The sequence below is a fragment of the Chlamydotis macqueenii genome, chromosome Z, assembly GCF_036417535.1.
Source record: "Chlamydotis macqueenii isolate bChlMac1 chromosome Z, bChlMac1.mat, whole genome shotgun sequence".
Taxonomy (NCBI): Eukaryota; Metazoa; Chordata; class Aves; order Otidiformes; family Otididae; genus Chlamydotis; species Chlamydotis macqueenii.
In genome coordinates, this window is record NC_141593.1 from 13,828,943 (window position 1) to 13,845,424 (window position 16,482).

At 44.2% G+C, this 16,482-nt stretch overlaps 1 protein-coding gene across 1 annotated transcript; it reads left to right on the top strand.

The window, feature by feature from the left end:
- The first annotated feature begins 5,092 nt into the window (after nt 1-5,092).
- On the top strand, nt 5,093-16,184 carry PTGER4 (prostaglandin E receptor 4). The gene is made up of 2 exons (XM_010120461.2): nt 5,093-6,385; nt 14,030-16,184. The coding sequence occupies exons 1-2, from the start codon at nt 5,555-5,557 to the stop codon at nt 14,621-14,623; spliced, it is 1,425 nt and encodes a 474-aa protein (XP_010118763.2). The 5' UTR covers nt 5,093-5,554; the 3' UTR covers nt 14,624-16,184.
- The last annotated feature ends 298 nt before the right edge of the window (nt 16,185-16,482 follow it).

Genomic DNA, 16,482 nt, shown 5'->3' on the forward strand with positions numbered 1-16,482 from the left:
AAAAAAAAAAAAAGAAACAGGAGAAAACCTGCCAATTTTTGCTGAAATCTGTGGCACACAGATGTCATCACAGAATTAGAGTCAGGATCCTTGGAGCGAGTCTTCAGATGTCTCACGGAAAATCTGCAGAACAGCTAGGCTGGAAGAGGACCTGCTAGATAACTACTTCCTGTGCAATACTGGGTTGTTTCTGCTTCCACCACAGCCATCGATTACTGTAACTCGCCACAACAAAATGAACCATCATGCACAGCCAACTGCAGAAAGCTACAACAATACAAAACTTCCAATTGCTAATATTTACAAAGTATATTCAAAAGTTCCCTGTAAAACCAATCCAGCAAATGTTCTAAAAAGATATTAGTTTACTCCAGTGAAGTTTCCACAGTTTGTGCCCAAGAGGAATTTAAATTGTAACATTTTTTTTTCTGCATGGGGCCTGACTTAGCTGTCTACTTGTAACTCATCAGGTAAGACCTGAAATGGCCATCATTATTTTAGTAGCTCTAAAATAAGACAATATGTTGACAGCTAGTTATTAGCGCTCTTCTATGAACTTCCCTTTCATGGTGTTGGCCCCTGAAAGGCAAGTAGGAACTTTGAAACTTGAAAAAAAATCATAAAAACCAGTATAAGCAGCAGTTGAGGAAGAAGCTAATTTAATCTATACTGCTTCAAAGAAATGGGTTGAAAAAATAACTTTAAAGTATTTTAACTGTTAATGCAGACTTCATAACTGCTAAAATAGAACTACGTACCACTGCAGTGACAAATGTTATTACAGAGGAAAAAGTCATTCAGGGTATTATATAGATTAACAGCATCGTTTAAACAGGAAAGAAACCCCAAACTTCAGCAGCATGGTTGACTAATATGGAACACATGACTGTGGAGTAAATTATAGAGCTGTGTTTTTTGGCACGATAGCGTCCTACTGGAGTGCAGAGGTGCCTTGCATGCCAGCACAGCATCAGATCCATGGGCAGTAGCAGTTTGCAGCTCTCTCCTGGACAGTTATGAGGCGAGAAGAGTGGGAGGGGGGACTGCTCTCACTCCCCAGAGAATTCCCCTGCCCAGGGAAATCCCCCATTCATCAAGATGTTTTATCAGGTACAACGGAAATGTGCCAGAAGTGCTAGTAATGTTGCTAGTCATACTAGTAATAACAAGAAGTCCTAAAATAAATTTAACACTGTTACTATCTGTGATGATTTTATATGAAAATATGTGGGCAGGAAAATACTGTATGCTTTAAAATACAAATTTTTTGTCTACTTAAAATGCTATTTCTATTCAAATTACATTACAGAACTCCCCACTTCCTTTTAAACATTTTTTCAACTTACTCCTTGTATATTTTTTGTTTTCTAATGATTAATTAAAGAAAGACTATTATGTAACATTTGGTTCAGTCTATTTCCATTGTCTATTAATGATTTTACTTTGGCATACAGACAGAGTTCAGTCTAACTGTTGTTTTTTTCCTGAAAAACTTTGTGTCAAAAGCATGACAGCTGAACAAAAATTAAGCAAAAAAGCAACAAGAAAGTTTTCCCATAGCCAAATTTCCCACTAAAGAAGAATGGCTGACAAACTGTTGAGTAAGTCAAGAATGTTACTGAACTTAAGATACTTAATGGGAGTTCAACAAGCAAAACATTTTTCAGACCTGCAGCACGTTAAAATCTCTTCTCTCTTTTAAGTTTCCAAAATTGGCTGTATATCCACTTTTACTGCCAGCTGAACACATATCTCCTCTGGAAATGGAGCTCATAGGAGCACCTCCAGAAAATACCCATCAATTCACACGCCTACATGGGCATTTTGGTTTCAAAATCACAGTTACATACAGCAGGGAGACCTCTGTGTAGTTTATTCATCTATATTCCAGCTGCCCCTGAGCAATACAGGTAACCTTTTGTAACCATCAGCTGGCTAAAGGAGCTTTATAAGGGATATCACCTGGTAGCTGAGACACGCTGCATAAATATGAGCCTCTTAGCACACCACAGAAGAAGAAACAAAATCCATCAAGTATTGTAATTTAAATCTTTCACCAAGCTAGAAATAAGATCACAATTAGTTATACAGCTCAACTAATCAAGCTATAGTAGTTGACTCATGTATTTCAGTATTAATCTCCTAAAAATTCTAACAACATTGAAATCACAAAAGGTTTACTCTGAGGCAAGTAGAAGTTTATCCCCATTATTTTCAGTGTCCATGTTTTCTAATCTAGTATTTTTTTAATGAATTGGGTTTTTTTCTGTACACGATTACCGCTCCAAGACTTTCATTTTTTCTTCGTGATATTTTGACTTCTCACACAAACAGAAGTTCTTTGGTGGTTACTCAATGCTACAATGTGGGACACTGCAGCTATGACAGCATGACTACTCATGTTGCAAGTGGAATTTCTTCAGTTTTTCAGTTCCACTTCAAGTCTCTTCTTTGCTCTGAAGACTGAGGCTTTTGTGTGATTATGCTTTTCATCTTGACTAGGAGTTCTAGATATCAGAACCATCAGTTAAAAGGGAAACTCCTGAAAGTTACTGATTTTTTTTCTAGTAACTCACAGTTTTACACTATGGGTAGACAGAGTAAGCTCACATGCAACCTGTGCCACAATTCTGTGACTGATTTCTATCATATTATCTAATTGAAGAACTAACACTATTTCACAAAAGTGATCTTACTAGCCTTACACTCAGAACTATACTTCTGTTGTTTCTTCACTGATTTGTCCTGGCTTCCCTGTGTTTTTAGTTCTTTATACATATCCATTATAAGACAGACCTTAAAGAACAAAAAATAGCATTCACTCCTTCACTTACACACACATGTATATGTACCCACAGAAGTACCCGAGCATCCTCTGCTATAGACTGAGGATTCTGAAGAGACACAGTCTGTTACAAGATGGTCAAAATACCTCTTAAGACTGGATCTGCAGGTAAGAAAAAAAAAAAGAAGTGAAAAAAGGCAGCAACAAAGAAATACAAATCATTTCCTCTGCCCTTAGTCATTAGAAACCTTTGCACCGCTTCAGGGAAGCAAGGTAATTCTTTTCCCATACTAGTAATGACTGCTGCACCTGTGTTAACTTAATCCCACATTATGGTCTCTCATACCAGAGCACCAAAGTCTCAAAGCATGTGCAATTACACTGCCTGAACCCAGAGCTTGCTCTGTACCTGGGTCAGCCTTCCTGGAACAGCCAGAAAACTGTTCAAAAGGTAAGAAAAGAACAACTTTTGTGATGTGCTTTCTTCTGGAAGTATTCTGAAGTGCTTATAATTTGCTTCTGACAATTAGGCAAACCTAACTGAGCAACCTCTGCTCCCACATGTAGCTCTGTGTTCGTGACAGAATTATTTCCAATTTTGCAAAAGATAAAGAGCTGTTATTACTCGCAAAACATAATTCACTTTCTTTGAGCAGACCAGACTGCCACCACTACTATCATTTATCTCTGTAGGCATTATTTAAAAAACAACTGTTTTTTCTAAAATTGCATTTTAGTTTTCAAAGCAGTTAGACAGCAATACTAAAAAGCCAACCAAATAAAAAAATAGCTTTTTTTTCTTCATGTGTGTTCATAGCTCTTGGTTAGTTTTCCCACAGGACACACTTATTCTCTCTCATATATTTTTTTCTGTCAGTACTTCTGCTGCCGGTATGTCACAATATTATCGTGACTTTACCAAATGCTAGTAAGTCCATAGGCATCACTTTCACAGGCTTTAAAAAGGAGGAAGGGGAAGACTGCAAAACTGGAAAAAAAAAAATCAGACTTCTCTTTTTATTTTGCCTCCATGTCAGAGAAGAGGTTCTTGTAAGGATATAAACATCATGCTTTGGGGCACGAGTTTTGTGTCCTTTGTGGTGACCGATGTCACCTAATGTGTCAGAAAGGGCATTAAGACCAGCTGGATCCGGGTGTCCGACCCAGTACAACCGTGCGAAGCTTCATCCCTGACCCAACAGCATTAGCACGGCTCACTGGTGCTAATGGACCTGCTGCGGCCATAGGTTTTTGTGGGTATTTCTGGACTAGGGGCTCCACCACCGCTGGGATGAAAGCCAACCCCCAGGCATCGCGTAAAGGCGGCTGACTGTCCCTCCACCAGCCCCGCTGAAAACCGAACTTCAGTCGTGAGGCTTTGCCGGCAAGCGCAGCCCTATTTCCAATTCAGACGTGATCGTCTCACGGTCAAGACAAAACAAGTTCTTGTAGCAAACATACAAACCCTTCCCTCCAACGTATCCACACCCTTCCTGTGTTTCGTACCCTCACTAGAGGAGGCCAGGGACAGCCAGCGCATCAGAGACCTTCTCGGGAGCAGCGGGGCACCCACCGGCCGCGCCGTCCTGACACCAGGCCGGCCGCTGCCGTCCCCTGGCTGCACCTGCGCCCATCTCCGTCAGAAGCGGCCCGGCCGCAACCTCTCCCAGCTGCCACCCGTGAATCAGCAGCCGGCGAAACGGCCCCGGGGCGCCAGCCCCGCTCCTTCCCGGGGACGCGGGGGAGACGCGAGGCCACCCCCTGCGCCAGGCCGCGGCCGGCGGGGCCTGTGCCCCCTTCCGCCGCTCCCCGGGGACACGGCGGGGCCGCCCCGCGCCAGGCCCGCTCCTCGGTAAACACGGCTGCTGCTGGGCCCCGGCCCGGCAGCGCTGCCCTTTGGGGAAAGTGCGAGGAGCCCTCGCTTCCTCCCCCCCTCCCCCCGTTACAGCCCGCGGTGTCGGCCCAGGCGCGGGCCGCGCGGACAGGTGCTCCCCGCCCGGCCGGTGCCCGCCGACCCCTCTTGCACAGCGCGCCCCCCCGCCAACGGCCGCCCGTCTGCCCGGGCCACCGCCCCGCCTCGCCCCGCAGGCAGCCCCGGGCGGAGGTGTCCGCGCCCGGCCCCGCGCAACCTGCCCTCCGCGGCGCGGCCAATGGGGCGAGAGGGCGGGGAGGAGCAGCGGGAGCTGCCCTCGCCGCCTCCGCCCTCCGCGGCGAAACTCGGCGGGAGCGCCGCGGGCGGGGAGACGGAGACTGCGCCCCGCACCGCGCTGCACCGGTCCCCGCTGCGCCGGCCGGGGATGAGCGGCGGCCACCGCGCTCCGGAACCTTCCCACGCCGCCCCCGGGGCCACCTGGAGCCGCCGCTCGCCCGCCCAAAGCCGCCCCAGCGCCGCGCTGAGCGCTCCCCGGCGTCGGGGCGAGAGGCGGTGAGGCGGCCCCGCGCCGCTCGGCTCCACTCCGCGCTCGGGCTGCCCCGATCCCCCTCCGGGCTGGGCGGCGGAGAGCAGCGGCAAGAAGAGCCGCCTCGGCTCCCCCGGCTGCAGTCGGTAACTGCCGGACGGCACCCCGCCTCGGGTCCTTTTTAGAACTTTTTTTTTTTTTTTTTTTTTTTTTTTCACTAAAATACACTACTTTTTTTTTTTTAATAACTTTTTTTTTCTTTTCCCCCTCGCCCTCATTTGAATTTTTATTTCCTCATTAGACTGCCCCGTCCTCTCCCTCCCTCTGTCTTTCCTTTTTGGACCCGCTCTCACCTTTGCTCGGCTCCATCATGTCCTTCAATCCCACCATCATGCCACCTGCGAACAGCTCCGCCAACGGGACCGCCGGCGGTGCCGAGGGCGGGAAGCCCCCCACCATCCCCACTGTCATGTTCATCTTTGGCGTGGTGGGCAACCTCATAGCCATCGTGGTGCTCTGCAAGTCCAGGAAGGAGCAGAAAGAGACCACTTTCTACACACTGGTCTGCGGGCTGGCAGTCACCGATCTCTTGGGGACCTGCCTGGTGAGTCCGGTCACCATTGCCACTTACCTGCAGAACCGCTGGCCAGGAGGACCGGCGCTCTGTGAGTACAGCTCCTTCATCCTCCTCTTCTTTGGACTCTCTGGCCTCAGCATTATCTGTGCCATGTCTATAGAGAGGTACCTGGCCATCAACCATGCCTATTTCTACAACCATTACGTAGACAAGAAGCTGGCGGGGCTCACCCTCTTTGCCATCTACGCTTCCAATGTGCTGTTCTGTGCCCTCCCCAGCATGGGTCTCGGCAAATCTACCTTGCAGTACCCTTACACTTGGTGTTTCATAGACTGGCGAGCAAAGGAGGCCACCCATGCAGCATATTCCTACATGTATGCCGGCTTCAGCTCCTTCCTGATCATGGTCACCGTGATCTGCAACATCCTGGTGTGCGTGGCCCTCATTCGCATGCACCGCCAGTTCATGCGACGCACGTCCTTGGGGACAGACACCACCTCCAGCCGTTTATCTGACTTTCGCAGACGCCGGAGCTTCCGTCGGATGGCTGGAGCAGAGATCCAGATGGTTATTCTGCTCATTGCCACTTCCCTGGTGGTGGTCATCTGCTCCATTCCTCTGGTGGTGAGTAACGTTGTGCAACCTTTCTTCTTTTCCATCACCCACACCGCTGAGTCTTTTTTCCTCCTAGTCTGTGCTCATAGGACAGACTCGTCTTTAGCTGGTGCTGCAAACTGTTATAATGACTTAAAGGCTGTTAGCATACAAGGATGGTGAGAGAACATGGTGTTGATTTATATTTGCAAGAAAAGGAACACGCTTATCCCAAGTCCTGCCTCCTTTGATTGGATAAAATACAGGGCCAGAAATTCTCAGTAATTTTTCCACTGTTTAAATGGAATCCACACAGCAAAAATCATACTGAGAGCTAACAGCACTTTAACTTCCAAAATTAATTTGTGATGAGTGAGGTTTGGGTCTGGCCTGCATTTCTGGATGTTTACTGTGTTTTAAGAATGTGCATACTGTTCCTGAAGGGTATGGCCATCCTTGATGTGCACAAGGAGGAGAAAACTCTGTTCACTTGGCACCAGCAATGCAGGAGTGCTTCACACCCAAAACCGGGGCTGAGCTTCTCCTCCTGAGGGATTCACTCTGGGATCTGGGTAGATCCCACACTCTTAAATCCTTCCAGCAGCTTCCCCACTGTGGGAGAAGTAAACTTGGTGGAACCACTTGTCGGTGTAATTCTCAGTTAAATGAGAGTTGGAGGAATCTGGCCCACATAAACCGAGAGATCATACCGAAATGTCAGATAACATTACCACTAGCCATTTGCTAATTTTCTGAAATGGCTGATCTAATTACTGGCATTGAATTGAACATGCAGGATCTATTTATTTCTATTCCTGCACCTTATCACCAAGGAAGACAAAAAAAAAAAAACCCACCCAACAGAGCTGCAAGCTGTGATGTTGCTTGCCACCCACCATAATAAAACTTGGCGAACTTCTCTTCTGGCTCAGAGTCATTAAACAAATAGCTGGCTTGCCTTATTCACCACCTTCTAAAACGCAGTGCAGGGAGCCAAGCAGTGGTTGTCAGACAGAAAGTGTTTTTAGAAGGATTGTTCTAAGGGGTTTATTGTTGGTAGGGTGATCCCTCTGTCACAGAAGAGCTACAGTGTGTGTGAAATACAGCTGGCCAGCTGAGGATGCAAAACAAATAGCGTATACCGTGGAAATAAAGTTTAGAGAAGTATATGTGAACAGGACTTGAGAGGTCAGCGAGTCCGTCCCCCTGCTTCAGAGGAGCTGTAATCGCAAGGGTCGGGCCAGTTTTGCCACATTACTAACATAAACAGGAGCCAGTGAAGTGTGGCTGTACTGGAGCACCAGTGTCCTGGCTGTCGCTAAAGGCCGTCTCCCGTCCTTCGGCATTGTCACTTTGCGTTGCGCCATGGTGTGACCGAGCATGGTGCCAGGCGTTCATTGCCAGACATCTGAAGGAACTCGAGGGGTGCTGTCTGAGCTGCAAGCAGAGTGTTTGCGGGAGGTGCACGTGCCTTAGATGGAGGAACCACGCACAACCTGCACTGCAGTCCAGCTCCAGAAACCACAGGGGTAAGCCAGCTCGCTGCACCAGGAGACATCAGGTCATGGAGCAGCCAAAACCCTGACACTACCGTGGGTTGACAGTAATTAATTTGATTAATCTAGTATTGTAACAGCTACTTCACGAAAGAACAATATTGTCTTTTCAAAAGAGATGCTGGTAAATGCAGAGAATGGGTTCTGGGAATGAAGTACAGTGTTGTAACATGAGTCAGGGTATCAGCAGATAGACTCCAGCAGTTTCAGGAAAAAGGCAAACCTTATCCTGTGGAGGAACAGCTGAGAAATCTGAATGTAAAATGCAAAATGAAACTATTCATATCCATTTGGAGATAGGCAGTCTTTCACAGAATATTAAAAAGGAAAAAAAAAAAAGGATAAATCAAGAGGGAGGGGTTACCAGAAAGGGACTGGGTTGTTGACAGTTAAAATTAATGAACCTGGGTGGGGCAAAAGGTTTATTATTTAAACAGTAACTAGTGAAAAACTTCTATAGAGCAGAAGGTATGTGAGGGCGCAGGTGATGAAGTTGTGTTGCTCTCTCAGACCTTGATTTCACTACTTACAAAGGCACAGTGTTACCTTGGAAGTGTTGACACAAGTTAGCTTGTCTCTGCTTAAAGCAGCACATTGTTTCTATATCTAATATGAGGTAAGAGACTGTCATTTCACTTAGGTGGATGACTAAGAAGAAAAAGGAAGCTTTCTTTTAAAACAAAACCCACATATATAGACATCATCGTGGTGTCCAGTGTGGTTAAATTTCTCATTGTTCAGCAGCTGATTTAAGTCATTTGCCTCCCTCTGCGGGAATAAGCTGTAGGCATATGTGCTTCTTTGAGCCACGACGTGCTGCAGCATATGCCGCTGTGTTAACCCCTCTGGTTGCATACACACTGAGGTGAAGAATTCAGATATAAACTCAAGAGAAGTGACACATACATGCTGTACATCCCTAGAAAGAGCCACTAGCAGAGACAGGTAAATCACTAATACAGATGTACATTTTCATGACTTGGAGGAGTTTTAGGCAGCCCTCACTGAACAAGAGGCTCATCTGCAACAGGACAGCCTGGCAGTCATCAAGAACATGCAAGTGGTAAGGTGGTGGTGGCAGCGTGATTCGGATACACAAAGCAAGTTCGCGGGGTGCTTTGTGACTGAAGTTTTCTGATGAGCTGACTTCCTACTGACTATTTCAGCTGAATAAACCATCACTTAAGTCAAAGCAAAGCAAATTCTGAAAGACAGACATAAACCTCTTAACGCTTTAGAACAAACACTTTCACAACATAATAAAATAGCAGACAGCAGGCTACATTTATTAGGGTTTGACAAAAAATTTTCAAGTCTTAAAATATTAAATAGCCCTGAAATAATAAGCAAAGGCTTGTCTTGATTTAAAAAGTGGTTCAAGAATAGCAAGCTGAGTCACAGAGAACAGCAGTTTTTAATAATGAGATGCTGCAGCACTCAGTTTATAAGTAGGGTTGTTTAGTGTCTTAATGATTTATTCATAAAATCAGCAAAATTTTACAGTGACAACAAGTGCTATAACAAAATTATGGGGGATAGTGTAAAATGCTGAATGAACTTTACGGAACTGAAGGCTGATCAAATTCATCAAGGAAAACTGAATGGAAAACATCAGTGAACGGAAACTTCTGGTATAACCTGATGTGTTCTCAGTGTGCAGAGTGATGTGAAAGACATGAAGAAGATTCTGACAGTAGTCCAAGTAGAAAAGTACATAAATTCTATCCTGGCTGACTCTTGTCTTCACTCCACTCTGGTTATCTCATCTTGTAAAATATTGTGAGGTTTTAGAAAACTAGGGTGTAAGTTGTATTAGGAGGGATTTTGCCAAGAATAGAGCAGAAATTATTATCTGGCCTTTAAAAAAACCCAAACTCTTTCACGAGTAAATAGGCAGACACTCCTCAAAGTTTGTAATTCACTCCAGCTGTCTGTCAGATACTCTTAAGATTTTTTAAGTGCCTGATCTTTTTCTGATCCTGGCCACTGAGCATTGTTGTTAGTTAAATTACGGTGAAGTGGAAAATAAAATACCATGTTTCAGGGTTGATTGTGTGAAATAATCAGGTGTTTCTAACTTTGTGTTTAATTGGTCTAAAAGTTTGGATTTTCTTTTGGCTTGGTTGGTTTCCGCTTTTCTGTTTAAGTATCAGGGCCTGTCCACAGCCAAGGTGGCAGACATGATTTTTGAGCAATGGAGTAGATACCAAGCAGACTCCGAGCCCTTGAAGGGCAAAGGTTATTGGCTTGTAGAGCTGAAAAACTTGTTCCTGCTTACTACTGTTTTAAATTTATCCTATCAGTATGTGGGGAGATTTTGAGGGCAGGCCGGAGCTATGAAGACAATTACCAGTGTGACTGTAACTATACAAGTCACCTTATAGAACTTCATAGGATTAGAAATCGTGATTTGCATCTGTAGTTAGTAAAAAGGAAAACCAGCAAACAGCGTGCAGGACTCTGATCCTACAAGTACCTGTCACTTGAGCATAAACTCAACATACCTTGGAGCCGTGTGCTTCTTAACACGAATGCAAACAAACTGCTAGTACTTTTAAGATATGATGGCTGAATTCTACAGCTACAAAGCTAGCATACAAAACACATTCTCTTGAGATTTGAATTGTTCTAGTTTGCTTCTTTCTTTAATTAAGATTTGAAATTGCACAAATTCAGGCATCAGATTAGCTAACTTAGTAGTGGATTCCTTAGAAGATGCAAGGCAATATCCTTTATCATGCTACCTCCTGCAGCAAAAGACTTGTAGCCAAAACAGGATACATCTCTTGCTGTTCTTGTAGATGATACATTAGCAAATGCTGTTTCACCAGTATGTAAAGAAATGATAAAACTGAGATTCCAGCACAGGTTAATTTTCACCTTATTGTGATTAAGATGTAATCCCAGCAATAGGTCTGAATTGATAAATGCGTCTGACATTCTGGAGGGCTTCTAATAAAAGACATGGGACCTTTCTGGGAAGTAGAAACAGTTTTGTACAGTCCAAAGTTTTCGCTGAACAGGTACATTTTAGGAATCTTTAACCTATATGTGCCGCATATCTGCCAAAAGGAAGTAAAGCATACAGAGATGACATAAAGCAAGCTGCGTTGTGCGATTAGTGATTGTCCTTTTCAGCCACAAAGTCAGCCCTTAAAGACATTTCTGTCTTTCCATAACGTCTGCCAGGCAGACAGAGAAAGGTGAAGTAGGTACCTCAATTTCATATGCTGCTTATCAAAAGAACATTCCCACTATTAAATCACTGACGTGTAAGTCTAGCTCCAAGTTCAAAAAAATAATGCAGTCAGGTCTCCGAAGTCGGACTGTGTACTTCTTCACCTATCTTGAAAGTGTGCCTTCTAGTTCTGTGATCTGGATTAATTTGTCAGCAAATACCCCTTCCTGTCGCACCTCTAATCTTCCCGCTAATGGCTGCATTTAGTTGTACGAGCTGCGAGGAGGCCTCCACTCCCTCAGCGCTGTCCTTTGAACTGCTGGCTCTCAGGGCACATCCCTCTCCAATGATCAACTGGTCCAATACGTAAACCAGCATTTACATGCTTTCAGGATGTATCTCAGTACAGAAAAAGAGCGTTTGGAAAGAAATGTTTTAATGGCACAGGTTAAATCCCGTGGGGAATTTTTGCTTTTGTCTATTTATATATTTGACCTTTGCGTATTTATACATTTGACCTCTTTTCATTTTGGAAGGGAAAATAATCTCACACAAGTGGTCAAGTCACTATTGCAAGAACAGATTTTAGCTGGCGCCAGGCGATGTGGCGTCAACTTATTTTCCAGCCTCCCAGGTTCAGGAGTCCTGCCTGCAGCGTTGTTTCGGGTTCAGCGCCGGTGTGGCTCCCAGCAGCTTTTCTCGCGCGGGCTGATGAGAGTTTAACCGCCAGCGGCTGCCCGTTCCCATTCGCGGGGCGGCGGGGGCTGCCCCTCAGCGCAGGGCAGGTGCTGGCACGGCGGCCTGGTCCCGTGTCCCACGCGGTGACCTGTTCCCACGCGGTGGCCGCGGGACATCCGTGCCACCTAGCGGTGCTCTGGGGAAAGGGGTCCTCCAGCCAGAGGCGGGGGAGAGGGGCTGCCCCGTGGCCCTGCCACCGGAGAACGGCAAGACATTTTGATTAAACGGCGTTTTTTAAGGAATCAGTAGTGAACGCCAGCCACACAGTAGGTCTTTAAAAATTCTGGCCTTCGGAAGGGCTGGTCTTCTCTCAGGCAGTGGTACACAGAATGATGTAGTAATGGGTATCAGATAGGAGGCTAATATAAAATAAATAACGAAAAAAAAAGAAAGTAAAACTTAATAAAAGAAAAACCCATAAAAATAAGTTCAATATGCTTAGGATCACTCTTTGAAGTACTTGAATTGCATGTTTGGCTTGACAGAAAAATAAGGTCAATAAATCAGTTGTCCAAAAAGACATTTTCAGTGTTAGAAATCCTTAGGAAAGTAACTGACAATAAAACTTGGATTGTTACATTTCTGCACCAATTCAAGGTTTTCCCATATCTTGAATTCTGTGGGCAGGTTCTGTCATGCGTAAACCTAGAGAAAAGCACTGAGAAGGAAAATACAGGCAATCATTGATTTGACGGTCGGTTTGAGAGAGGCTGTATGCATAGGACTTCCAAAGAGGGACATTCCTTTAAACACACTTCATTGATAGCTTTGGAGCACACTCAGTCTCTGAATTCTGACATGCTGGATGCCACCACATTGCCCTGCTGCAGGAAAATTTCTCCATACTGGAGAACTGTAAATTTTTTTTTTCACCAGACTTGGACAGCTTCACATGCAGAACTTCTAATAAAAATGACTTAAAAGGGGTGTTCTAGTTTGGCTCATTTTTTTAAATGCTTGTCTGCCTCCTTGTCTGTAGTCTCCTACCTAGGCAAGACTTCATTCATGTCAGGAGTCAAGGATGAAATTTTAAAAACCTCATAATTTTGCTACTAGATTTTTACTGTATCAGATAAGAAGATAATTAAGGGATATATTTTGACTTACCTTTATGAATCTGAAGAAAACAGCATCTTCCATTATCAGTTCTTTTCAGCAGCTTTGCTAGGCCTTCCTATGATTGGACACTGTGTAGGTCTTGCTAAAATAGAGAACAGCTATTTGAAACTGATCAACATAACAAACTCATATGACACTATCCTCCTGAGTGACACTGGAAGGAAAACAGTTGATATCAAAGGATCGGACTGTGCCTTACTCACAGTAGCATTTACAGAAGTGGCTTCTAAACCAGGGGAGGGACTAGGTTACTGTTTTTTTTTTCTTGGATTCAAAGGAAGAAGCTGTGCGTGATAAACTAAAATTAAATAGTCACTTCATACAGCAGCTTCAACATCTTCAATTCTTGACTGTTTCATCAGTATTTTTATACTTTTCTAAGTAAAATCAAAATGCTGGCTCATAGCGCAAAGCACTCCAGCCCAGTGCTCCTTTTTTTTTTTTTTTTTTTTTTAATTTATTTTTTCCAAACTCTACTGCAGCAAGCAAACAGTTGAGGGTATACAACAATTCCAGCAAGGAGAGGTGCCAGCAAAATGCATTTCTAAACTTGGGAATTGACAGTTCTGGACTTGTTTCCAGAGTCTAGTGTACTTGGATTATAATCTGTGTTTCAGTTTCTTTCTAAACAAACAATTACTAGGCCTTTGCTAGAGGAACTGATTGCCCAAGTCTGCTCAGTGGAGTCAGATATCTCTTTGCAGGTAGCGTAAGACTCACGGTGTACCAAGGAAGCAGGATACATCCTTTCTCCTGGTTCTGTCATGAAAAAGGAATTTTTAAAAACATCAGCCAAAAGTTGGATGTTCAAGGATTAATTACGAGGGGAAGGAGAGAGAAAGAGCCATTCCTTTCCTACCTGTAACAAAGAAGGCCAATTTACAGCAGATTAATCTCTCAGATTTTTTTGCTGTTTCCAAAAATAAACTTCCAGCTGCCAATCTGAGATGCATGGCTTTGCCAGCCTCTTCTCTTGTCGTAGCTTGCAGTAGCGAATCTAGATCTCTGCTTTGAAATGTAAACTTTTATTTCCTGATGTAATTGTGTAATTGTGTCTTTCTCTTCCCCCTTCTCCTTGGGTAGGTCCGTGTCTTCGTGAACCAGCTGTACCAACCGGAATCAGTGAAGGATGTGAGGCAAAACCCTGACCTGCAAGCCATCCGCATTGCCTCAGTGAACCCGATTTTGGACCCGTGGGTCTACATCCTCCTCCGCAAGACTGTGCTCAGCAAAGCCATAGAGAAGATCAAATGCCTCTTCTGCCGCATTGGAGGGGCTCGGAGGCAGCACTCGGGAGGCAATTTCAACTGCGTGGATGGCCGCAGGACCTCCTCTGCCATGTCAAGTCAGTCACCCTCCTTCATTTCCCGTGAGCTGAGAGAGATCAGCAGCACCTCACAAACGCTGCTCTATCCTCCGGAGTTAAATGAAAGCAGCGTCGGGGGCCGTGTGCTGCTTCCAGGCCCCAGTGCCAGCTTGGCTCAGTCTGACACCACGTCAGTAAGGACACTGCGTAGCTCGGAGACGTCAGACTCATCACAGGCACAGGACTCCGAGAGCGTCTTCCTGGTGAATGAAATCAAGTCTGGTGGCGGGGCCAGCTCTGCATCCAAGGGCAGTCCTCTCCAGGTCACCTTTCCCACAGAGACACTGAATTTATCAGAAAAGTGTATATAGATAGCTGTGAAAAGGCATCAACCCTGGGGATACTTCCTGATATATTGGAAAAACTGGTGCAATAGATAGGTGTTCTGCCTATTCAAGGGGAGAAGGGTTCAGCTGTGCTCCAAAGGGCTATTTTTCTCTTGCCACATGATGGGAACATTTCTTTTAGACTACTGAGGACTGTGGGGAACACACTGCATTTGAGCCTTGCCATCAGAAATGGTACAAGGCAGGTCTTATGGGACTGGAAACATGAACTGCTTTGTCTTGTTCTGGGACACAGGAGAACTACTGGGCCTCTGCAAGTAGAAAGACCCATCACTTTCTTTTTTCTTTCTTTTCCTTTCCAATCTGGTAGAACTGTGTTTTCTCTCCCCGTGGTTGTTCAGCTATCAAGAGTTTAAGGTTCTGGTACTAGAGCTGAATGTCAGGCAGCTGCTAGGAACTGGACACAGCTACTCTGAGCGCTGCCTGGGGCAGGATTTTAAAGTGTCTCACTAAAGCATGAAAATGTGAATTTTTACCATTGTATATATATCAGGATTGAAAATATTTAGAAGTCTATTCTTCTCTGTGAGAAGGTTTTTTGTTAATACAAGGTATATAGAAACGATTGCCAGCCTTCTCTTCCCCTAGTATTTCCTGCTGATAAGATATTCTTGGTTTAGATTTGTTGTCTATGCTAGATTCGCAGCTGATGAGGTAATTCTCTAGCTGAGAATACATAAGCACTTTCTGAGTGAAATGGGAATATGTGCGCTTTTAAGACAGAAAAACACATTCTTTCACTTAAGAATAATAATTTTCAGTATATGTACATACTAAAAAGCCAGATTTTATTTATGTGCTGAGAGTGTTTCTCTGTAGAACACATCTGTGCCTCTCTGAGTACTTTGGCCGACGTTCTGCACACACTTAGGCACACACTGAACATCGCCCATCAGAGTAGGCCCTCTGCTGCCAGGGAGACTCCATACAATGTAAAGTTAAGGACATATAGAAGTGCTTTCAATATCAGGGCCTAAAACTTTCAACCTCTGGTTAATAGTCTTAATATTCACTTTAGTTAAAGCATCACTGATGTAATAAAGGTATTTTTTTCATAACATTTATCATTTTACTTTAAATAGTAAATAGAATTTTATGACTGTGTAATCTGATACTCCATCAAATAAATGTACAAAACCATGGAAGCAGAATCTTCATTTAGAAGTATAGGTTATATAGAAACATGTCATGCTCTTGCAGCCCTTGAGAATAATTTGTTCTTAGAGTTTTAATGGCAAACACATCACCAAAACCAGCTGTTAACCACTGACAAAAAGGAGCTTTGTAGTTTATGTTGTAAGGGTTAGATCTTGTTCCAGAAACACTGTTTATCAAAATAGTTCTGTAGAGATATTTGGAGGATGTTTTGTCAAATACTAAGCATGTTATGCTGCTTAAAGTGTTTTCATGTGAAATGCTTTATTGTAATCTTGAGCCTTATGTTGATATGTTTAAGCAGTTGTACTGACCAAAGCAATTTTGGAGATCACAATTAAATGGAAATGTTCTGCTTGATCTCAGAAGTTTGTACGAGTGTGCCATTCAGTGCGAACTCCTCACCTTAACAAGCTTCCCATCGTGGTACACTTTGGGCTCAGCTGCTGTCAAAACATACTTTGTTCTTTGAATTAGTTTCCAAAACACCACAGAATGATCACCATCAGCAAGAGGCAGTCATGTTAAAAAATGCCCCCAAGAGCATCAACATAGAAAATTTTTCATGCAAACAAGCAAAGAAAAATAAATAACCCCACTCAATTAGACCTCAGGCCTGCTCCACTGTTTTCCTTAACCGGGAGCAGTTGACCATATTTACCTTGATA

Excerpts from the sequence above, each read along its gene's own strand:
- PTGER4 (XM_010120461.2), top strand. The coding sequence starts at position 5,555 with ATGTCCTTCAATCCCACCATCATGCCACCTGCGAACAGCTCCGCCAAC. Across the intron at positions 6,386-14,029 it reads TCTGCTCCATTCCTCTGGTG|GTCCGTGTCTTCGTGAACCA; the intron begins GTGAGTAACGTT and ends CTCCTTGGGTAG.